Raw genomic sequence first — 25,523 nt, forward strand, 5'->3', positions numbered from 1 at the left:
ATTAAGTCCAAAGAGATAGGCCACTTCTAGGACAAACTAAAATCCAGCAATTTTGGATCCGCATCCATTGCTGACATTTACAGCTGGTAAATTGGCTCCTGAATGTAATGTACTGAGGGATTTCAGATGATTCGCTGTAACAATTCTGCCTTTCTCGTGGCCAATTCACATCAAGGAATTGGCCTTTAATGACTTCTGTATGTGCATGTCTACCTGGATGCATCTCATTAGAGGTAATTTAAAGAGTAACCGTAGTAAGTGATGCACGAGTGTGCTTGGCACTGCTCAGTACTCGATCGAGTATCCGGGCACTCAGGCGCCATGCTCAATTCCCCGTCCCGCATGTTTTGTGGCTGATTTTCAGCCACTAAACATGCGGAGATTGGCTGGCTGCATCACATCATTTGGTCTACCTAAGACTCGGTGACATGCTGCAGAAGAGAGTTGCTGCAGAAGGGAAAGTGAGTGTTCTAGGCCTTACTGAAGAAGCCTAAAACCAGCAATCCTTACCAGGGCTCCATCTATTGTATTCAATACTCCTGTGAGCTGTACTATTTATGATAATTAAACAGCACCAGAGTTATTTTTTATATAAAAAGGTATATTTTATTAAATACAAACACTAAAAGTTACCACACAGGATAACAATAGCAGAAAAATAACACAATATATATAATAGTAAATATATTAGTATGGACTAGTACCAAAGTATAATGTGATCCCAAATAATGTGCTGAAATACGCACAGCGGTCACGGGCCCTATATAGCAGCAATTGATCCTATAAATTAAAGATGTCCATTGTGATTGAAACACCGCAAAAGACAGGCCCACAATTGTAAGTGGAAGGAGGGGAGGCAGGAAAGAAAAACCTCCCACAGCCAGTAAAACAGAGCTTGTAAGTAGTCTGTCACCTATCTATATCAAGAGATTGCTGCTGCTAAAAGGTAAAAAGAGTGAATGGTTAGTTACCCATGAAGTGTGTTCAATGATGAGGGACCGGACCGCTTTCCCCGACGCGCGTTTCGCGAGGATAAACCTCGCTTCCTCATGGGGGCGTGACGTAGGTGACAGACTACTTACAAGCTCTGTTTTACTGGCTGTGGGAGGTTTTTCTTTCCTGCCTCCCCTCCTTCCACTTACAATTGTGGCCTGTCTTTTGCAGTGTTTCAATTACAATGGACATCTTTAATTTATAGGATCGATTGCTGCTATATAGGGCCCGTGACCGCTGTGCGTATTTCAGCACATTATTTGGGATCACATTATACTTTGGTACTAGTCCATACTAATATATTTACTATTATATATATTGTGTTATTTTTCTGCTATTGTTATCCTGTGTGGTAACTTTTAGTGTTTGTATTTAATAAAATATACCTTTTTATATAAAAAATAACTCTGGTGCTGTTTAATTATCATAGTTGTTATTGAGTTAATACATGTAACTATATACATATTGCTGGTTTCTCTATATACTAGCTGTACTATTTAGTGTAGTGAAAGCTGGTGGACTAGGGATAGTGCATTACAGGTGTTGCTGAAGAAAAAAAAAACCGTATCAAGGCTCCATCTATTGTATTCAATATCGTTGCGACTTGTGAGCTGTAATATTTAGTAAAGGAATAGTGCATTACATTTACAGGTGTTGCTGAAGAAAAAAAAATCCTTATCAGGGCTCCATCTATTCTACTCTAGTCCCTATTAATACTGCTGCTAGGTGCATACCTAATATAAAATGCGTAAGGCATGCATTAAGGGACAGGGAAGTGAATGTGCTGCTGATGGTGTATGTAGAGGCCAAGGCCTTGTACCAGTGCCTGCATTGGAAGCACATAAAACACACTCATCCATGAGATCTAGCTTCCTGTCCCACTTTGCAGGGGGTCACAGGACACTACTCTTGAAGCCAAAACAGTGTGAACAGGTGATCGGTTGGATTGCAGTTAATACTTTTAAGGCCCCGTCTCACATAGCGAGATCGCTAGCGATATCGCTGCTGAGTCACAAGTTTTGTGACGCAACAGCGACCTCCATAGCGATCTCGCTATGTGTGACACGTACCAGCGATCAGGCCCCTGCTGCGAGATCGCTGGTCGTGTCAGAATGGCCTGGACCTTTTTTTGGTCGTTGAGGCCCCGCTGACATTGCTGAATCGGTGTGTGTGACACCGATCCAGCGATGTCTTCACTGGTAACCAGGGTAAACATCGGGTTACTAAGCGCAGGGCCGCGCTTAGTAACCCGATGTTTACCCTGGTTACCAGCGTAAAAGTAAAAAAAAACAAACAATACATACTCGCCTTCTGATGTCCGTCAGGTCCCCTGCCGTCTGCTTCCTGCTCTCACTGACTCCCGGCCGTACAGTGAGAAGTGAGAGCACAGCAGTGACGTCACCGCTGCGCTCTGCTCTCAGTGTACGGCGGCTCAGTCAGAGCAGGAAGCAGACGGCAGGGGACCTGGACACCGAAAGGCGAGTATGTAGTGTTTGTTTTTTTTGGTAACCAGGGTAAACATCGGGTTACTAAGCGCGGCCCTGCGCTTAGTAACCCGATGTTTACCCTGGTTACACGGGTGCTGCAGGGGGACTTCGGCATCGTTGAAGACAGTTTCAACGATGCCGAAGTCGTTCCCCTGATCGTTGGTCGCTGGGGAGAGCTGTCTGTGTGACAGCTCCCCAGCGACCACACAGCGACTTACCAACGATCACGGCCAGGTCATATCGCTGGTCGTGATCGTTGGTAAATCGCTTAGTGAGACGGGGCCTTTAGTCTATTTTGCAGCACCACCACCCTGTTTTCCACATTTTCAAGTCTCACTAGCTAAGAGCCTGGCCACAAAATCCACACCATGATCCTCCTTCCTCCCACTGTTGCAAGTCCCAGATAGATAAGTGATCCCAGACACACTTGGAACTCTTTACCATTCTATTTATGGCTTCTTCTGGCCTCTCACTGTGTACGTTTAAAGAGGACCTTGAGGAGATTATATGCAGTGATGCCCAAATATTTGAGCAACCACGGTCAAAAGAAGCCGATAGTGCAGGACAGCAATTACTGTCTCAAGAGATGGATAATGATGATGAGACACATTTGCCAATAAGTTAATTCAAAATGTCAGGAGGACCACCAGAGTGAGGCAGTGGAAGCACTTGAATAAAAATGGGCTGCATGGTTGAGTCGCCAGAAGAAAGCCATTATTGCCCAAATGCCACAAAGTAACTCACCTACAATATGCAAAACAGCACAGAGACAAGCATCAAAACTTCTGGAACAAGGTAATTTGGAGTGATGAGACCAAAATTTAACCTTTTGGCCACAACCATAAACGTTACATTTGGAGAGAGGTGTACCAGGCCTATGATGAAATGAACACCATTCCTACATTAAAGTGTGGATATGGACTTATTAATTATTTAAGGACTCTTTTTTTCTGGAATTAAAGTATGGAGGTGGATACCTGATGTTTTGGGGATGTGTGAGCCTCAAAGGCACAGGAAACTTGGTCAAAGTTGAAGGAAAGATGAATGCAGCACGTTATAACCAAATACTGGAAGAAAATTTGCACTAATCAGCCCGAATCTGCATATGGGATGTACGTAGACATTGCAACATGATAACAATCCAAAATACAAGGCCAAGTTGACTTGTCATTGGCTACAGCAGAACAAAGTGAAGGTTCTGAAGTCGCCATCTGTCTCCTGACCTCAATATCATTAAGCCACTCTGGGTAGATCTCAAGTGCGCAGTTCATGCTAGTCAGTCCAGGAATTTACAGGAACTGGATGCTTTTTGCCAAGAAAAATGGGCAGCTTTATCAACTGTGGAAGAGATTTAGGTGACCAGAAGGAACACTCATTGCCATCGGATGATACTGACATTTGACAACGAGAAACACAGCAAGGTGGGACAAAGCAAGAACTTGACTTGGCCTCAGAATACGTTTTTGGATGATTTTAAAAAGATTGGAAGATGAGTATCTCTCCCACGACTACCGTGTACACACGAATGGTAAAGTGAAACTGCAAATAGTTCATTAAATCAGTACATTTTGCTTTCTTTTGTGAATTTGTGTCTACAGATGACCATGATCAGTTAGAATCTGTCAACGAACGCATAGAAAGCAGCTATCATATTGTGGACTGTGGAAGAGATTTATGTGACCACAAGGAACACTCTTTTCCATCAAATTATACTCTTGTGAGAAAATGAGAAACAGAACAAGATGGAAAACCGCAAGAACATGACTTGAATCAAAGTAAATCTGTTGACGTGGCTAGTGAAGATGTTACCACCATTGCTGTATTAAAAATTTAAGAAACAAGACAAAACAATGATGGGATGAAAAGGTTGCATTCACTGTAACTAGTAAAGAGCAGAGGGTGAAGGCAGTTCAGTTAAAGAGAGAGGAAAGGAAAAGAATCCCAGTGTAACAGGCCAGATTGACCCCCCCGCCCAGAATATACCAGGGGTTAAAGTGGCCTAGGCCAGATTATACCCCGGGTATATTCTGGCCTAGCCCAAACTATACCCCAGGGCAGGGGTGGAACTACCGCGGTCGCAGGGGTCGCAGCTGCGACTGGGCCCGGAGTGCTTAGGGCCCACCCAGTCCAGCAAAGACTGGGCGGGCCCCTAAGCACTGAGCTACAAAATTGTTCGCCGGCCCCTTAAATCAGTGGGTGGCTTTAATTGCAGCCGACCGGCAGGTCCGCAATTCTCCGAGGGCAGCCTGCCGTATCATGCCGGCTGCCGACCCTTTAACCCCCGAGTGCAGGGTAAGCAGCGTTCATTACAGAACGCTGCCTCTCCTGCACATCAGCACAGGAATGATGTCATCGGGGTGGGTGGGGTTACCGGGTGGGCGGAGTTACCGCCCAATGCTCTCCTGTCCTGTCCCGACTCCGGAAATAGGAGCTGCTGCCCAACAGAGTCCAGACTCCAGAGCGATCTCTGTGCTGCCAGCTCTGTGCCTCTCTGCATGTGATCTGTGCCCCTCAGCTCTGTGCCACCCCCCACTGTTTGCCCCAATATGATCTGTGCCCCCAATATGATCTCTGTGTGCCCCAATATGCTCTCTGTGCCCCCCCGCTGTGTGCCCCAATATGATCTCTGTGTGCCCCAATATGCTCTCTGTGCCCTCCGCTGTGTGCACCAATATGATCTTTGTGCCCCCCGCTGTATGCCCCAATATGATTTCTGTGCCCCCCGCTGTGTGCCCCAATATGATCTCTGTTCCCCCCGCTGTATGCACCAATATGATCTCTGTGCCCGCTGTATGCACCAATATGATCTCTGTGCCCCCCGCTGTATGCACCAATATGATCTCTGTGCCCCCCACTGTGTGCACCAATATGATCTCTGTGCCCGCTGTATGCACCAATATGATCTCTGTGCCCCCCGCTGTATGCACCAATATGATCTCTGTGCCCCGCTGTATGCACCAATATGATCTCTGTGCCCCCCGCTGTATGCACCAATATGATCTCTGTGCCCCCCACTGTGTGCCCCAATATGATCTCTGTGCCCCCCGCTGTGTGCACCAATATGATCTCTGTGCCCCGCTGTGTGCCCCAATTTGATCTCTGTGCCCCCCGCTGTGTGCCCCTATATGATCTGTGCCCCCCGCTGTGTGCACCAATATGATCTCTGTGCCCCCCGCTGTATGCACCAATATGATCTCTGTGCCCCACTGTTTGCCCCAATATGATCTCTGTGCCCCCCACTGAGTGCCCCTATATGGTCTGTGCCCGCCGCTGTGTGCCCCAATTTGATCTATGTGCCCCCCGCTGTATGCACCAATATGATCTGTGCCCCACTGTTTGCCCCATATGATCTCTGTGCCCCCCACTGCGTGCCCCTATATGGTCTGTGCCCCCCCGCTGTGTGCCCCAATTTGATCTCTGTGCCCGCTGTATGCACCAATATGATCTCTGTGCCCCCCGCTGTATGCACCAATATGATCTCTGTGCCCCCGCTGTGTGCCCCAATTTGATCTCTGTGCCCCCGCTGTGTGCCCCTATATGATCTGTGCCCGCCGCTGTGTGCACCAATATGATCTCTGTGCCCCGCTGTGTGCACCAATTTGATCTCTGTGCCCTCCGCTGTGTGCCCCTATATGATCTGTGCCCCCCGCTGTGTGCACCAATATGATCTCTGTGCCCCCGCTGTATGCACCAATATGATCTCTGTGCCCCGCTGTATGCACCAATATGATCTGTGCCCCCCCGCTGTGTGCCCAATATGATCTCTGTGCCCCACTGTTTGCCCCAATATGATCTCTGTGCCCCCCGCTGTATGCACCAATATGATCTCTGTGCCCCCCGCTGTATGCACCCATATGATCTCTGCCCCCACGCTGTGTACCCCAATATGATCTGTGCCCCCCCCGCTGTATGCACCAATATGATCTCCTTGCCCCCCAGCTATGTGCCCCCTGTGATTTCTGTGCCCTTTGTGAGCGCGGCCCTCGTTCGTGCTTGGGTGTGCGTCTGCAGCCCTGGTCAGTGCGGGCAAGCAGGGGAGCGTGTGCACACCAGGGCCTGTGCAGAAGTGTGAAAAGGCCGCACAGACGCCTGAGCCTCACTCTGAACAGCGCTCTCCTCACAATCCCCGGCCGGCATCCGCTCCAAGTCCTCAGCACCTCCGACGCTGGCTGGACAGTGGACCCTCCTCATCCTCCTCCATCTCAGGTGAGTACCAGCATGAAATCTTTTTACGTATATGCAGCATTTGCAGTTTGACCTGTATACTGTGTATAGACTGCTGTATGTACAATATATAGGTGACACTGCTGTACATAATCACCTATATAATGTATATACAGAAGTCTATATTCATTATATAGGTGACACTGTGACTAATGTGTATACACGTGATAGGTGATACTGCTGTGTATATATAGTGCGACTATACACTGCAATCACAGTATCCCCTATATAATGCATGTACAGCAGTCTATATACATTGTGTAGGTGAAACTGCAACTGCGGTATGTACGTTATATAGTTATATAGATTATACCACTGTGTGTAATATACTGTGACCGCTGTGTATAGCCCATATATAGTTTCACTTATATAATGTGTGTGTGTGTGTGTGTCTGTCTATATATATATATATATATATATATATATATATATATATATATATATATATATATATATACATACACACACACACACACACACACCACTCTGATTGATTGTGATAAAAGTGTCGGACTCTTTATTGGCCCAACATGGCAACGTTTCGGATCAATAACAGAACGTTTCTCTGATATGAAACTGAAATGTTGCCACATGGGCTAATAAAGAGTCCACTGTTTAAAGGGATTGTAGAGATATAGAAAAAATACACAGCACCGATGTGCCTATGTGTCACCGCCTCCACAAATAAATAGTACAACTGATTGCCGCTGTTATGCCATGTATGCCTGACCTTAGACACTGGGTGCACATAAAAAGTGGAATGTAAAAATCCAGGCAAAGAAAAAACAGAAGTGCACTCACCGGTCTCTTCTGCGAAAGTCCTTTATTTAGAACATATGCGGGCACACTTGGGGAGAACGTGGACAAAAGACTTTGTCTTTTGTCCATGTTCTCCCCAAGTGTGCCCGCATATGTAATATGTAATATGTAATAAAGGGCTTTCGCACAAGAGACCGGTGAGTGCACTTCTGTTTTTTCTTTGCCTGGATGTTTAAAGGGATTGTCTCCCACTAGGACAACCTCGTGTTAAACTAAGTGTTCACCCCAATAAAATAATAAAGCCTATACTCACCTCCTGTGCCTGTGCCGTTCCCAAAGTGGCTGTGATGACCCCCTCAGGGCTGTGATGTGCTGTTGTGATTCCCGGCACCAATCAGCGCTGGTGAGGGTGTGAGTTTGGATCAGGATACCCTCCGCGAGGCTGGAGGTTGTGGTCTGTATACAGACAGTGAACTTCAGTCTTGTGAACACAGCCTACAACTAATTCTGTAATGGTGCATGTATACTAACGCAGATCGTGTTCGTTCGTGCGTGTCGCCATTTCTAATTCACCTATATATTTTGGCATGGTGGGGGGGGGCCCATTTGAAAGTTCGCACCGGGGCCCATAACTTTGTAGTTACGCCACTGCCCCAGGGTATAAATTGGACTAGTCCAGTTTATACCCCTCTGGGCCAGATTATACCCCGGGTATAGTCTGGCCTAGCCCAAACTATACCCCGGGGTACAAATTGGACTAGTCCAGTTTATACCCCTCCAGGTCAGAATATACACCAGCTACTGTAGATCAGATTTTTCAGGCTTTTGAGAACCATTGAGTGACATTCTTAATAACGGGGCCCCAGGCAGCACCCAGGGCCCCAGGCAGCACACAGGGAGTAATAGTCCTATCAGCCGCTGCCTGCTCTTTTATCACTTAAATGTAACTCTCATCATTCTCCCCTGCTCACACCGATCGCCGGCAGAGCAGGGGAGAATGATGAGAGCCATGTTCAGCACTCGGCGCCGGAGAACAGCATTTACTGTAGTGCTTCTTTCCTGGTGCCCGTCCGTGTGGTACTGATGCGGCACACGAGTGCAACATGTGTGCCACAGGTATTACACACACGGACACTGACATCTCATGTACCGGAAATATCAGGACACTGACATCTCATGTAACGGAAATATCAGGAAGTGTGAAAGAGGCCTTATAGCAGATTTTTACGTTTTGCTGCTGTCACACACTAAAAGATGCTTTTTATTGCGTCACCATATTTTGAGAGCTATAATTTTTCCATATTTTGGCCCACAGAGTTGTTTGAGGTCTTGTTTTTTGCGAGACGAGTTGACCTTTTTATTGTTACCATTTTAGGGCACATGACATTTTTTGAGCGCTTTCTATTCCAATTTTGGTGAGGCAGAAAGAACAAAAACCAGCAATTCTTGAATTTCTTTTGGGGGGGTTTATAATGTTCCGTGTGTCATAAAATTGATAAGGCAGTTCTATTCTTTGCATCAGTACAATTACAGTGATACCTCATTTATATCTTTTTTTATGTTTTGGTTTTGGCGATTTTATACAATAAAAACTATTTTATAGAAAAAATAATTATTTTTGCATCACTTTATTCTGAGAGCTATAACTTTTATATTTTTCCGCTCATGGAGCTGGATGGCAGCTTGTTTTTTGCAGGACAAGATGACGTTTTGAAGCAGTACCATCTTTATTTATAGCCATCTTTTTCATTGCGTTATTCCACTTTTTGTTCGGCGTTATGATGATAAAGCATAATTTTTTGCCTTTTTATAAAAAATGTTATGGTGTTCACTAAAGGGGTTAACTAGTGGGACAGTTTTATAGGTCTGGTCATTGCAGACGCGGCGATACCAAATATGTGTACTTTTATTGTTTAGATTTTTTTTTCATTCAAATATTTATTTAGTGATAGAATATATATTGATTTTTTATAATTATTTTTAATTTTTAAAAATATTTTTACAATGATTTTTTTTTTCAAATGTTACTTTTATCTAACTTTTTTACTTTGTCCCACTATGGGGCAATCATTTTTTGCAGGCTGATCGCTTCTATAGCATGCAGATGAAGCAGCATCTGCATGCTCTGGAAGCTGTCAGCGCTGCACTGACAGGGAGACTTGCTGATCATGCACTGCGCATGACCATCCTTGATCTGGTGACCTGGATGTCGTCATGATGACATCTGCTCAACATCATACCTTCCAACTTTTGAAGATGGGAAAGAGGGACAAAGTTTGCGACACGTTGTGCGCCGTGGCAAATTTTAGGCCACGCCTCTGACCACACCCATTCATACTTAGTCATACCCATATCCACATCCCAACCACACCCATTTAGCACTGCTGATCACACTGTTTTATATACAATAATTATAAACAAAAAAAAATATGGCCGCACAGTGCTCCATACTGTATAATGACCCCACATGATGCTCCATACTGTAAAATGGCCACACACAGTGCTCCATAATGTATAATGGCCACACACAGTGCTCCATACTGTATAATGGCCACACAGTGCTCCATACTGTGTAATGGCCACACATGATGCTCAATACTGTATAATGGCCACACATGATGCTCCATAGTGTATAATGGCTGCACATGATGCTTAAAACTGTATAATGGCCACACATGATGCTCCATGGTGTATAATGGCCACACATGATGCTCCATACTGTACAATGGCCACACATGATGCTCAATACTGTATAATGGCCACACGTGATGCTCCATAGTGTATAATGGCCACACAACACATGATGCTCCAAAATGTATAATGGTCACATAGTGCTCCATACTGTATAATGGCCACACAGTGCTCCATACTGTATAATGGTCACACATAGTGCTCCATACTGTATAACGGCCACGCACAGTTCTCCATACTACATAATGATCCCACATGATGCTCCATACTGTATAACGGCCACACATGATGCTCCATACTGTATAATGACCACACATGATGCTCAATACTGTATAATGACCACACACAGTTCTCCATACTGTATAATGATCCTACATGATGCTCAATACTGTATAATGACCCCCCTCACTCCTGTATGCATGGCTCATATTCCCCCCTGTATGCATGGCTCATCTCCCTCCCATCCCATATACATGGCTCATATCCCCCCTCCTGTATGCATGGCTCATATTCCCCCTCCTGTATGCATGGCTCATATTCCCCCTCCTGTATGCATGGCTCATATTCCCCCCCTGTATGCATGGCTCATATTCCCCCTCCTATATGCATGGCTCATATTCCCCCTCCTGTATTCATGGCTCATATTCCCCCTCCTGTATGCATGGCTCATATTCCCCCTCCTGTATGCATGGCTCATATCCCCCCCTGAATGCATGGCTCATATTCCCCCCCCTGAATGCATGGCTCATATTCCCCCCCCCCCGAATGCATGGCTCATATTCCCCCTCCTGTATGCATGGCTCATATTCCCCCCCCTGAATGCATGGCTCATATTCTCCCCCCTGTATGCATGGCTCATATTCCCCCTCCTGTATGCATGGCTCATATTCCCCCCCCTGAATGCATGGCTCATATTCTCCCCCCTGTATGCATGGCTCATATTCCCTCTCCTGTATGCATGGCTCATATTCCCCCCCCTGTATGCATGGCTCATATTCCCCCACGAATGCATGGCTCATATTCCCCCCCGAATGCATGGCTCATATTCCCCCCCTGTATGCATGGCTCATGTTCCCCCCCCCTGAATGCAAGGCTCATATTCTCCCCCCTGTATGCATGGCTCATATTCCCCCCTGAATGCATGGCTCATATTCCCCCCCAAATGCATGGCTCATATTCCCCCCGAATGCATGGCTCATATTCCCCCCTGAATGCATGGCTTATCTCTCCATCTCCCCGCTCCCGCTCCTGCTCCCATCTTGCATGGCGCACCAGCTTATGTCTTCCTTCATCCCCCCGTCCCCGTCCCTCATACTCACCTGTCCCTCATACTCACCTGTCTCACATCGCGCGGCCGCGCCGACATCCCCCTCGCTCTGTCCCGACTCCCGGCGCAGCACCTTCTTCCTGCGTGAGCGGTCACATGATACCGCTCATTAAGGTCATGAATATGCACATATTCATGACCTTAATGAGCGGTACCACGTGACCGCTCATTCAGGACGAGCTGTGTACTCCAAGGCCAGGCATCGCTGGAGCAAGGTGAGTATCGTCTTCAAGGAGGGCGGGCGGCTGGGGGGGTAGATAAACAGACTGCAGGGGGCGTGGCTTAACACAAGGGGGCGTGTCGGTTGCTTCTCCTGCTGTCTGCGGGATCACAGCGTCCCGTGCTGGACAGCGGGGCGAAGCAACAAAACCGGGACAGTCCCGCACAATGAGGGACGGTTGGGAGCTATGCAACATGGCAACAATCAGCACCCCGCGTCACACCACGGGGTCTCCCATCCAAAGTCAGAGGGGCTGTCAGCCCTGTGCCGGCTTCCAGAATGCTGTGATCGTGTTCATTCGCAGTATTTCGGGGTGAAAGTGCCAGACATACAGAGAAGCATCGATGAATAGTCGGCCTTGAATATTTCTAGCAGACAAAAAAAAAATCTTGTTGCCATGGAAACAAATATTAACCCTGACAATTGCACATGTTAAGTTTTAGCAGAAATGATTATGTAATTTTGAAATGTTGATTAAGAAAAGTTACCATGACAGGTTAAGATTGGAACTTCAGCAAAAACTTTCCAAAGCCGTCTGGTTTCTGCAGATTAATGCGCCCGACCACAAGTCTCATTTTGTCCTGTAAAAACTCAGCATTGATTTTGTTGATCACCTGTCGTATTTTCCTAATTTTGCTCCATCTGTTATCTCTCTATGAAACTCAAATGATCATTGAAAGGATGAAATTTCCGACAAATAAGATGGTAATTGATGTTGTGGCGTCGTCGTTTGCAGAACAAGATAACATGTTTTTTGCACAACTCAGAAGTTCCCAACTCCTCCAGTATGGGAAAAGAATGGGTAAAATGGGACATGGCTAAGCCCGCCCATCAAATTCACTATAGTGGCGTGACGGAGTCCAGAAATGTGCTGCGCTCTTTGGTGTAGTGCTGATCTCCTACAATTTTTACTAGATTGATAGATTTTGCATACTTGCTCTGAAGAACAGGAGCTGGGTGACTACATAGGTGCCAGCAGATGGGTGCCTTTCCCCATGCAAAGCTATGGGTTCCTTGTGTACTTCCCATAGAACTGAATGTAAGGAGCTACGCTTATTCATGGCCAGCCTATCTGTCCCATTCAGCATCCACATGTGTCCGCATCGCCTTGTTGAACATGCGTCTGGGTACTTGGATATGCCACAACTGAGAAGAACCTTCTAACTGCACATATACACTCACTGGCCACTTTATTAGGTACACCTGTCCAACTTCTTGTTAACACTTAATTTCTAATCAGCCAATCACATGGCGGCAACTCAGTGCATTTAGGCATGTAGACATGGTCAAGACAATCTCCTGCAGTTCAAACCGAGCATCAGTATGGGGAAGAAAGGTGATTTGAGTGCCTTTGAACGTGGCATGGTTGTTGGTGCCAGAAGGGCTGGTCTGAGTATTTCAGAAACTGCTGATCTACTGGGATTTTCACGCACAACCATCTCTAGGGTTTACAGCGAATGGTCCGAAAAAGAAAAAAAATCCAGTGAGCGGCAGTTCTGTGGGCGGAAATGCCTTGTTGATGCCAGAGGTCAGAGGAGAATGGGCAGACTGGTTCGAGCTGATAGAAAGGCAACAGTGACTCAAATCGCCACCCGTTACAACCAAGGTAGGCCTAAGAGCATCTCTGAACGCACAGTGCGTCGAACTTTGAGGCAGATGGGCTACAGCAGCAGAAGACCACACCGGGTACCACTCCTTTCAGCTAAGAACAGGAAACTGAGGCTACAATTTGTACAAGCTCATCGAAATTGGACAGTAGAAGATTGGAAAAACGTTGCTTGGTCTGATGAGTCTCGATTTCTGCTGCGACATTTGGATGGTAGGGTCAGAATTTGGCGTAAACAACATGAAAGCATGGATCCATCCTGCCTTGTATGGAGCATCTTTGGGATGTGCAGCCGACAAATCTGCGGCAACTGTGTGATGCCATCATGTCAATATGGACCAAAATCTCTGAGGAATGCTTCCAGCACCTTGTTGAATCTATGCCACAAAGAATTGAGGCAGTTCTGAAGGCAAAAGGGGGTCCAACCCGTTACTAGCATGGTGTACCTAATAAAGTGGCCGGTGAGTGTAGATTACATGCATACTGAATGTGTATGTATATGCGCCAATTAGTAAGTGACCAAAGGTTTTATACTGTAAAGCAAATCAGCATGAAGCTAAAAGAAGCAAGATGAGTACAGAATTGTATGGGATTTAATACAAAATATTGGCGGATTTAAAATTAAAAATCAGCGGCCGGACTCAGTCTTATGTGGAATATATAACGGCAGAGATATTTCTTATTTTGGTGTTTAGTGGTACAGACAATTTTGTAAAAAAATTTGTGTGTGCTCTGTGCAGTGTCAATTACTGGCATCAAAATCTGAATGTTTATATTTTATGGTTTTAGCTTAAGAGTTACTTGAAGACCGCCATGAGAAAAATAAAAAAGCTGACCTTTTCCAAGCTATCGACAATCCGATACTTTAAGAATGCTGTTAATACGTTACGATCTGCGAAGAAGATTGAGGTGCTACAACTTCTGCAAACGGCGTCTCCTGATCTAGTGTGAGTCACTTGTAATATGTTACTTACTATAATAATACTAATACTAATATTAATACTTACTACAGTATATATGCTTATAGTAAGCAGATACATTCATCAACCACTTTCTAATGTTCTGGAAATACAGCTCAATCGTATAGTGAAAAACAACGGTGTGGTCACGTACATATGTAATATCTGCCCTGGTACCTACCATACAGAACGAAACTTTATCTGAGCTACTACATAAGCTGCACAAATCTTTCTCTTGCGCTGGAAATTTGTTATAAAGTTTCAGTGTGGAGACCACGTTGTTTAACTTACTCGGGATTGCCTAATATAAAATTGTTGCAAAAAATCAGTTTGAAAAATTATTATTGGGAATTTGTCACTGGGTTTCTGCTACCACACTTGAGAGAAGCATGATGTAGGGCCAGAGATTACAGCAATGTAGCACTTACTATGCTGCTTGCTGCAGTTCTCACAAAATCACTGTTTTCAGTTCTGCAGGTCTAGCAGTGCTCTGAATGCTGAGCTCTGTATAACTCCACCAACATCACTGATTGGCAACTTACTCTGTACACAAGCAGAAAGCTGCCAATCAGTGGTGGGGGTGGGGTTACACAGAGTTCATGAATATAGAGGACTACATGGAGGCAGGTTTACTAGTCCTTTAGTGATAATCTCCTGCTGATAAAACACTGATTTAATCAAAACTATACTGAGCAGAAAAGTGATACATTGCTGTAATCAGGGTCTCTATCTCTATATAATGCTGCTTTCATATTACGTAGAAAAAACCTGGTGACAGATTCCCTTTAAGTCTGTGCTGTTTTCAGCAACTAGATGTTTGCACCCAAAGCTGTATAATGTAGACCATGTTTCATTTCCTTCCTTTGAGAGCTTTTTAGTGTTACTTTTCATTATGAAATAAGCAATGTTTTTTGTTGAAATCTTTCAAATCATGCATCCATTTATAAACCGCACAAGACTCGCTTCCCAAGCTTAAAATGTTTATGATATCGATGATTAATATCAGATCGGACTAGCCGAATGTAAACCGTAAAATGCAACTTAACTCCTATTAAAGTGCATAGAAGCTGAGCTGTAGTACTTGGCAATGTCCACAACACAGTGTACAGAATTATGCTATTCTGGCTCTGTTCACTGGTCACCTAAGGCCAAAAGAGGAGATGCAAACAGCTGAATGGTGGAGGTACAGGGTGTCAGACACCCAAGGATCTGATATTGATGATCCATCATAGGGATAGGGTCATCTATATGATAAGCCTGGACATTCCTTTTACACCTGACAGTAGTAGGCAACATGAAATAGGAGGTAAGGAGAGGTGTCAAAGTCTGAAGAATTGCAGGATAGGCTTTTGGTGATCACCATTTGTTTTAGAATAATGTAATTTCTCCTCTGTAGCAATCTCATTGTAAATGTACAACTTAAAGGGGTTTGCAAAGAAAGCAATAAAAGGGCCCCTCACCACATAATTCAAATAGCAGCAAGTCCTAATCAGGTGTTAGGATGGGCTGCAGTCTAAAGAAACAGTTGGGCCTCAACTGTAACTATGACAAGAGCAGTATCATGAGTACACATACTGGTGGGCTGTTAGAGAAGAACTAGGACAGGAGAAGAAATAAACTTTCTTCTGGGCTGACTGCATACGGAGAATTGAAGCTGGAGAAAAACATCCTTTGTGCTTCATCAGCCGAACACAAGCTATATTACTTTGCTTCTCACTGTCACAATTCCACCACTCAGTGTCTTAAGGACACTGTGAGTGACAGCTCAACTGCCCTATTGGAACAGGGGAGTGTTGACCTCTTTGGGCGGCCAAGTTGTCGCTCATAATCCTATCTGAGGCAGTCACATGCTGAGCTGTCAGTATTGTAAATGACAGCTCACCTGTCCAATCTGGCCAGGCCTGTGGGGTTTCCTCCAGGTGTTGCCTGTCCTGGGTGATTACCTGGATATTTAACTGGCTGGCAATGATTAGAACATTGTCAGTTGTAGCTTAGATCCAGTGGTGTGTGTTTGCTCTGAGCTCTGAGTTCTATTATTCTGATCTTTGTTGCCATATTTTGGATTTGCCTTTTACCATTCATTTACCTAACCCCTTTGTCTTGATCCATTACCTTCTTGGAATTCTGACCCAGGACAGTGACTTGAGTATGTCTTTGTCTAGCTCTTCTTTTTCGGATGTACCCTCCTGGCTTATTACCTCAGACCTCTTGACTTTCCCAACTCACAGCTTGTTCTTGAGAAGTCATATCCAGTATCTGTGCTTATGATACAGCTCCTCTGTGTCACTATATATAGTGACACAATGGGGGGGGCAGTCAGTGGACAGCGCAACACACACACACACAGCAGGATGGAAATGGGGAGAGGAAGGCCCTACTGATAGGGAAATGGGGGATAGTCACCACCTGTGCTCAAGCCTGAGCCTGTCCCTGCACTCCCTTAATGCCCTAAGTGGGTCCTTTCCCCCACCTCCATCAGTAGCCTCGTCCCTCACTGTCACCTAGCACTGCCCTGGCTAGTGCACGGGCCGGCAAGGGGTGTTGCCTCACCAATGCATATAGTATCACACAAGGTACAGTGAAAAACACAAAAGGGATGAGGAGAAAACACCACACTTAGCTGCCAAGCTCCACACCACAGATGACCCAGAAGCCAGACTCCAAACAGCAGACCCCAGAGAGCTGCCGCTGCAAGGCTGGTATCCATAGAGAAACTTTATCACCAACAGTCAGCTGATGCATCAAGTGACCATTTAAAAGATGGTGGGAGTGGTCACCACCGACATCAGCTGACCCAGCAACTCTACAACTGCAGTAGATTGCCAGCGAGGGAAAAACTGACATTAACCCCCACTGGTCCTGAAAGGAAAAAAGCAACATTTAAAACCGAGTGGAACCAGAGCTGCCACAAATCCAAAAATGGATCATGATATTCTGTCAATGAGACACAGGTCTCACGACCTATGCTTCTTCATATCGCTGCCCGTCCAGACACGTGGCTAGGATAGGTTTCCATTTGAAGTACATGATATGGACAATTTTATTACATTTTTGTAAAACCTTTTTAAGGCCAGACACTGGTCATCCATCATAAGCCAATCTACAGGTAAATAGAGCATTTGGGTTTAACAATAAAAGATTTTCTATGATAGATAAAATGGTAGAATTTTCCAAAATACTTTCTGACTCACTTTCTGGTCACGTTTTTCTAACAATCATTCCATAGGAAGTTTTGTGGTCATGTGATGGATACACAAGTTCTCAGCTCATTGCAATTTTCATATACAGTATGCAATTTTCATGGACTTTTATTTCAAAACCACAAGAATCATCCTATGTGTGTCTATTGCATGGTCCCAGAAATTCTGAACTCAGGGCAGTGGTGTTCCAACACAGGCAGGAAGCTTTCTCCACCTCTCCACCTGCGATGTGTATGGAGAGGCCAACTGTCAGACTAAGTTTATTAGATGAACTAGCCCTGTTTCCATCATGGCTACATGGAGCTGAGAAAGAGAAAGAGGGAGACAGAGCTAAAGACCTGAGCCAGGCAGGCAGCTCTTTCAGGATGCTCTTTGCTTGCATCTGAACACCATAGTTTAGATAAAGCTTAGAACTTCTAGAACCACTGAAAGGGCACTGATTAAATAGGATGATCAATGCAGTTTTGAAAACTGAAATACATTATTAAGTATATTCATTTTAGATTTAAAGAATAAAAACGAATAACTATGTTTTCTGCCATCTGACAACTTTTCATTGTAAAATTAATTTGCTGACACCTCATATAATTAAGACGTGGTGATGTTAATACTTATTCTTTTGCAGGCCTTTCTTCATTGATGCTGCAGTAGCGGCTCAATCTCATGCCACATTAGCCGCTTTATCTGACTTCTTAAATTTTTCTAAAAAGAAACAGACGGCCTTACATGAGAAGTTTCTGTATGCTGCAGCCTTTACACCGCACCCTACGGTTGAGCTTCTTAACCTTGTTCTGGTACGGGATCTATCTAGTCTGGACTAGTGTTTATTACTTTTTTGTTTCTATACATTTTAACAATAAGTAAGTAATGATAATGTACAGGGTGGGCCATTTATATGGATACACCTAAATAAAATGGGAATGGTTGGTGATATCAACTTCCTGTTTGTGGCACATTACTATATGGGAGGGGGGGAAATTTTCAAGATGGGTGGTGACCATGGTGGATATTTTGAAGTCGGACATTTTGGATCCAACTTTATTTTTTCCAATGGGAAGAGAGTCATGTGACACATCAAATGTATTGAGAATTTCACAAGAAAAACAATGGTGCGCTTTGTTTTAACTCAACTTTATTCTTTCATTAGTTATTTACAAGTTTATGACCACTTATAAAATGTGTTCAAAGTGCTGCCCATTGTGTTGGACTGTCAAAGCAACCCTCTTCTCCTACTCTTGACATACTGATAGCAACACCACAGAAGAAATGCTAGCACAGGCCTCCAGTATCCGTTGTTTCAGATGCTGCATATCTCGTATCATAAGGCAATTGTCTATGCTGTGAAGATACAAGATGTGCAGCATCCGAAACAACAGATACTGGAAGCCTGTGCTAGCATTTCTTTCCCCCTCCCATATACTAATGTTCCACAAGCTGGAAATTGATATCACCAACCATTCCCATTTTATTAAGGTGCATCCATATAAATGGCCTACCCTGTAGATAGAGGCATGAATTATCCCATTTACTCAGATTTTCAAGCAGGAGAACTTATCAACTTTTTCACAGTTCACGTTACTATGATCCATGGAGTTGCACATGGCATACCATGTTATATGGAAGTAAAACACTTAAGGGTATTAACACTATTGTTAACTGAACACTAGATAGTAATAGTGAAGCTTTAGATGCAGACGATGCACCTGGAATAGGACTTTTGGAGACATCTGGACAAACCCCTATTAGATCGGTCCTATCCTTGTTTGATACTGGACGGAGAGAACCCAAAGGTGTTGTATAGGGGTACACCGTACAGAGGTAGCAGTTGTAACTGGGTTTTGGTGCCTCTGGTAACGTACATGCCCTTCCACAACATAGGAATATATCCGTATATAAATTGCACATGATTGTATATAAATTAAATAAGGTTTTTGGTATCAATTAAACTATGGAGAAAATACGTTTATTTTAGTTCATTTTCGTGTAATTTTTCATTTTAGATACATCAATATAATTATAGTTTGTTGGAAGATACTATGTGACCTTGTTGTGTAGTCTATTTTTTAAAGAATAGCGTTGGGAGACTAAATTAATTCATTTATAAGATTTATTAAATTCCTTAGAGTATATTTTAAGCATTGTTTATTGTTGCTTTTAAATGCATTGTTTTCTTAATTTCTCAGGGAAAATTAAAAGGGAAGATTTCTGAACCTGCCATAATGGAGACAGGGATTATTATAACTGGAGCAATAATTGGCAAATTGTGCAGGATGAATCTTTGTGAAGATGAGGTACAGTGTCACAATCACTATGTATTAATTAATCTAATTGTATTTTGTAATTTTCGATTGTGCAAATATCACACTGACGCTATAAAAAAAGTCAGGGAAGACAATATTGTTGACCATGATTGCACAGAGAATGAGGCTTAATACATTTTGGACATATATTGTACATACAAGAGTGTCGGCTTTATTAGAGGTAGTGATTTATTGGGGCTTTGGCCTTCCTAAGGGTACCGTCACACATTGAAATTTCCATCGCTACGACGCTACGATTTGTGACGTCGCAGCGTCGTAGACTGCGGTCACACGTTGCAATCACGGCGCTGGAGCGATGCCGAAGTCCCCGGGTAACCAGGGTAAACATCGGGTAACTAAGCGCAGGGCCGCGCTTAGTAACCCGATGTTTACCCTGGTTACCAGCGTTAACGTAAAAAAACAAACAGTACATACTCACCCGTCTGTGTCCTTCAGGTCCCTTGCGCACCGCTGCGCTCTGCTCTCACTTTCCGGCCGGCACTCAGAGCAGGAAGCAGACGGCAAGGGACCTGAAGGACACCGACGGGTGAGTATGTACGGTTTGTTTTTTTTACGTTTACGCTTGTAACCAGGGTAAACATCGGGTTACTAAGCGCGGCCCTGCGCTTAGTTACCCGATGTTTACCCTGGTTACAAGCGAAGACATCGCTGGATCGCTGTCACACACAACGATCCAGCGATGTCAGCGGGTGATCAAGCGACGAAAGAAAGTTCCAAACGATCTGCTACGACGTACGATTCTCAGCAGGGTGTCTGATCGCAGTAGCGTGTCAGACACAGCGATATCGTAACGATATCGCTAGAACGTCACGAATCGTAACGTCGTAGCGATGGAAATTTCAATGTGTGATGGTACCCTTAGGCATTAATAATAATAATAATAATAATAATTTTATTTATATAGCGCCAACATATTCCGCAGCGCTTTACAACTTATAGAGGGGACTTATACAGACAACAGACATTACAGCATAACAGAAATCACAGTTCAAAACAGATACCAGGAGGAATGAGGGCCCTGCTGCTCGCAAGCTTACAATCTATGAGGAAAAGGGGAGACACAAGAGGTGGATGGTAACAATTGCTTTAGTTATTTGGACCAGCCATAGTGTAAGGCTCGGGTGTTCATGTAAAGCTGCATGAACCAGTTAACTGCCTAAGTATGTAACAGTACAGACACAGAGGCTATTAACTGCATAAAGTGTATGAGAACATGATGGAGGAACGTGATTATGTTGTTGTTTTTTATTAATAGGCCACACAGGGATAATTAGGTTAATGCGTTGAGGCGGTAGGCCAATCTGAACAAATGAGTTTTTAGTGCACGCTTAAAACTGTGGGGATTGGGGATTAATCGTATTAACCTAGGTAGTGCATTCCAAAGAATCGGCGCCGCACGTGTAAAGTCTTGGAGACGGGAGTGGGAGGTTCTGATTATTGAGGATGCTAACCTGAGGTCATTAGCAGAGCGGAGGGCACGGGTAGGTTGGTAGACTGAGACCAGAGAGGAGATGTAGGGTGGTGCTGAGCCATGGAGTGCTTTGTGGATGAGGGTAGTAGTTTTGTACTGGATTCTGGATTGGATGGGTAGCCAGTGTAATGACTGGCACAAGGTAGAGGCATCGGTGTAACGGTTGGCGAGGAATATGATCCTGGCAGCAGCATTCAGGACAGATTGGAGCGGGGAGAGTCTGGTAAAAGGTAGGCCAATTAGTAGAGAGTTACAATAGTCCAGACGAGAATGAATAAGTGAGACAGTAAGAGTTTTTGCAGAGTCGAAAGTAAGAAAAGGGCGAATTCTGGAAATGTTTTTGAGATGCAGATAAGAAGAGCGAGCCAGTGATCGGATGTGGGGGGTGAATGAAAGCTCGGAATCAAGGATGACTCCAAGGCAGCGGGCATGTTGCTTTGGAGTAATGGTGGAACCGCGCACAGAGATGGCAATGTCGGGCAAAGGTAGGTTTGTAGAGGGAGAGAACACGAGGAGTTCAGTTTTTGACAGGTTCAGTTTCAGATAGAGGGAGGACATGATGTTAGAGACAGCGGTAAGACAATCACTGGTGTTTTCTAAAAAGGTTGGCGTGATAACAGGAGAAGAGGTATATAATTGGGTGTCGTCAGCATAGAGATGGTACTGGAAACCAAATCTACTGATTGTTTGTCCAATAGGGGCAGTATACAAAGGCATTCAGAACAGCAGCAATTTGTTGTAGCATTGATCGAAGTCTAGAGATCATTCTGGAGAACTTCTCACCTGAGTAGACAGGATGGATTCTGGCGCTTGTCACAAGTTGATGGACCTGCTCTGAACAGCCCAATCCACCATCTTTTATCCCAGAGATGTTTTAGAGGATTAAGATTTGCGGACTGAAATCTAGAGCAGAAAGAAAAATGCTGTGTCATGTTCCATACTATAATGATGACCCTTGTGGCATGGTCTATTGTCCAGCCGAAAGTGTCCTTTTGCCACAGAACAAACAGCTGCTATGAAGGGTTTGGAGAGGAGCGGACTGTTTAATAATCAAATTGCTGTCTTCGCCAAATTTTCAATTCTCAATACTCGAAAAGGAGGTCTGAGGAAAAAAATAGGGTGAGAGGAGGTGGGGGAGGGGGCAAAATACAATTCATTTCAAGTTGATCTGTCTGCTCTGCTTACCCAGTGGATCTGTAGACGGCATTCAGCTCTGTTGTACATATCACCAGTCCTGTGCCCGACTGTGCTCCACTGGAACCGCTGATCTCTGATGACCCAGTGGTACATTGCAAAATATAAAAGAGGGACAGCATCACAGCAGTTGTGAAGACGAAAAAATCACGTTTTTATTCCACCTCCTGCCGTGACATCCCGGCTTGTGATTGGTTGCGTCGCGGTCAACCAATCACAAGCCGGGAGGCTGGACACGCGCGCATTTTAAAATTTTAAAATGCGCGCGTGTCCAGCCTCCCGGCTTGTGATTGGTTGACCGCGACGCAACCAATCACAAGCCGGGATGTCACGGGAGGCTGGACAAGCGCGCATTTTAAAATGCGCGCGTGTCCAGCCTCCCGGCTTGTGATTGGTTGACCGCGATGCAACCAATCACAAGCCGGGACGTCACGGGAGGCTGGACAAGCGCGCATTTTAAAATGCGCGCGTGTCCAGCCTCCCGGCTTGTGATTGGTTGACCGCGATGCAACCAATCACAAGCCGGGACGTCACGGGAGGCTGGACAAGCGCGCATTTTAAAATGCGCGCGTGTTTAGCCTCCCGTGACGTCACGGCTTGTGATTGGTTGCGTCGCCCATGTGACTGCGACGCAACCAATCACAAAGCCGGGACGTAATTTTAAAATCCTTAAGGGCCTGAAATTACGTCACGGCTTGCTGTGATTGGTTGCGTCGCCCATGTGACTGCGACGCAACCAATCACAAAGCCGGGACGTAATTTTAAAATCCTTAAGGACCTGAAATTACGTCACGGCTTGCTGTGATTGGTTGCGTCGCCCATGTGACTGCGACGCAACCAATCACAAAGCCGGGACTTCACGTAAGGAAAGAAAAGCGCGAATTTTAAGCAAACAACGCTGCCGGTTCCCTCGGAGAGGTGAGTATAGCAATATTTTTTATTTTAATTCTTTCTTTTACACATTAATATGGTTCCCAGGGCCTGAAGGAGAGTTTCCTCTCCTTCAGACCCTGGGAACCATCAGGAATACCGTCCAATACTTGAGTCCCATTGACTTGTATTGGTATCGGGTATCGGTATCGGATTGGATCCGATACTTTGCCGGTATCGGCCGATACTTTCCGATACCGATACTTTCAAGTATCGGACGGTATCGCTCAACACTACATGTAACATAACAAAATCAGATAGTACTCACTGTCCACCAATGTGATCTCTGCACTACAGCCAAAACACTGAGACTAGAGCAGTGGGGGAGAGCAAAGACTGGACCAGGGCAGGGTGAGTAATCTGATCTTGGTATGGCACATCACAAGTAACATTTAGAGTCCACTTTTCTGAAGGTGGAAACCCATTCACATTCAGTCCTGTCTAGCTTTTCCTCTATATGCATACTTGCCACTGGCAGACACCTGTAAGGGGGTCTAATCACAGGTAACTTACATTTGCCCCTTTAAATACTGTGAAGCATAGATACATTTTAAAGGGAGTCTGTTACCAGGTTTTTGCCATCTAACCTGAGAGCAGCAAAATGTCGAGACAGAAACCCTTATTCTTATTGGGCTGCTTGCTGTAGTTTTGATTAAACTAAATTTTTTATCAGAAGGAGATTATATCACTAGAGGACTAGTAAACCTGCTGCCACATAGTCCTCCATATTCATGAGCTCTGTATAACCCCACCCCCACCACTGATTGGCAGTTTTCTGCCTGTGCATAGTGTACACAGAAAGAAGCCAATCAGTGGTGGGGCAGGGTTATACAGAGCTCAAAATTCTAAGAACTGTTAGATCTGCAGCAAAGAAAACTGTGATTTTATCAAAACTGCAGAAAGCAGCCCAGTAAGTGACACATCATTGGAATCAGGACCTCTGTCTCTACATAATTCTGCTCTGGTGACAGATATCCCTTTAAGAAATGTTAATTTACTTGTTCTCACAATACAACATAACACAACAAGAAAAAATGTTAGTTCGCATTTGCACTTGCCTGCTGGACTGCATGCGGCAGTGCTACCATATCTTTATCAGAGTAGTCTCTATCAGAAGCAAGGTTTCCATTATATTAGCTTGAAAGACCACCAGATTCCAATCAGCAGGGGATACTGGCATGAGTAGAGGACGGTTCAGAGTCCAACAGCCAAAGAGCAAGTCAGGGAGTTGATAGATGAGAGGCTGCAAGAAGCTTTGCATGGCTAGAGCTGCAATGAGGAAGACAGTGCCATGTAGTACAGGGATCAGGGGATCCAATGAGAACATGTTGGGCATGTGCGTCTGAAGATACATTATTTTGTGCTTTTGCATTCTTTTGGTCGACTGTCATCTCTCGCAACTCCTCCATATACATGATCGCTCGACCAACTTGGACTAGCACCATAGCGGGGATGGTCATAAAGTAATTTCATGAAGGGCAGTGGATTAGCTGGTGCAAGGATTATGGGAGGGTTTGGTTCCATTGTAGACAAGTGGCTTGTGTTGCCCAACAGATAGCGTAAAGACAGATTGGGGCAGGGGGTAAATTACTAGAAGTTCACACTGAATGCTTCACAAACCATGTCGGCCAGCTTGGGTGCAACCGGACACTTTTTCCTAATTTGTGGCTTTCACAGTCCAAAATATTTCTTGATTTCCCACCAAAAATGCATGTAACCACCAAGCACAGTATGCCTCTCAAAGTGACTGCAACCGTAAAGGTTATTGTGCTTACAAATGTGAAGCCCTTTGTTAAAGGGAATTTGTCAGCAGGTTCTTGCTATATATTCTCACAGCAGTATGATGTAGGGACAGAGACCCTGATTCTAGCAATGTGCATAAGTTATGTTATGATAGTATCACAGTTTTCTCAGTTGCATAATTAGCAGAGCTGAAATACTGAGCTGTGTATAACCCGGTCTACACCATAGCTTTCGGTGTTCATTGGCAGCTCTATGTCACAATACAATCAGTGCTGGGAGCGTGGTTGGACTTGGAGGCACGAGGTCAGTTGTCCTGTAGTGATCTCCTGCTGGTAAGACACTGATTGTATTAAAATGGCAAAAGGCAGCCAAGTAAGTGACACATTGCTGTAATCAGG

At 44.8% G+C, this 25,523-nt stretch overlaps 1 protein-coding gene across 1 annotated transcript in view; it reads left to right on the plus strand.

Moving 5' to 3' along the window:
- Positions 1-25,523, plus strand: part of LOC143770062 (microsomal triglyceride transfer protein-like) — a 225,019-nt gene that overhangs the window by 166,152 nt on the left and 33,344 nt on the right. The window contains exons 8-10 of the mRNA XM_077259303.1: positions 14,097-14,254; positions 18,092-18,260; positions 19,650-19,757. Of these exons, the coding sequence (XP_077115418.1) occupies positions 14,097-14,254; positions 18,092-18,260; positions 19,650-19,757 (435 nt within the window). The remainder of the gene's footprint in view (positions 1-14,096; positions 14,255-18,091; positions 18,261-19,649; positions 19,758-25,523) is intronic.

This window comes from Ranitomeya variabilis, chromosome 4 (genome assembly GCF_051348905.1).
Source record: "Ranitomeya variabilis isolate aRanVar5 chromosome 4, aRanVar5.hap1, whole genome shotgun sequence".
NCBI classification, from domain to species: domain Eukaryota; kingdom Metazoa; phylum Chordata; class Amphibia; order Anura; family Dendrobatidae; genus Ranitomeya; species Ranitomeya variabilis.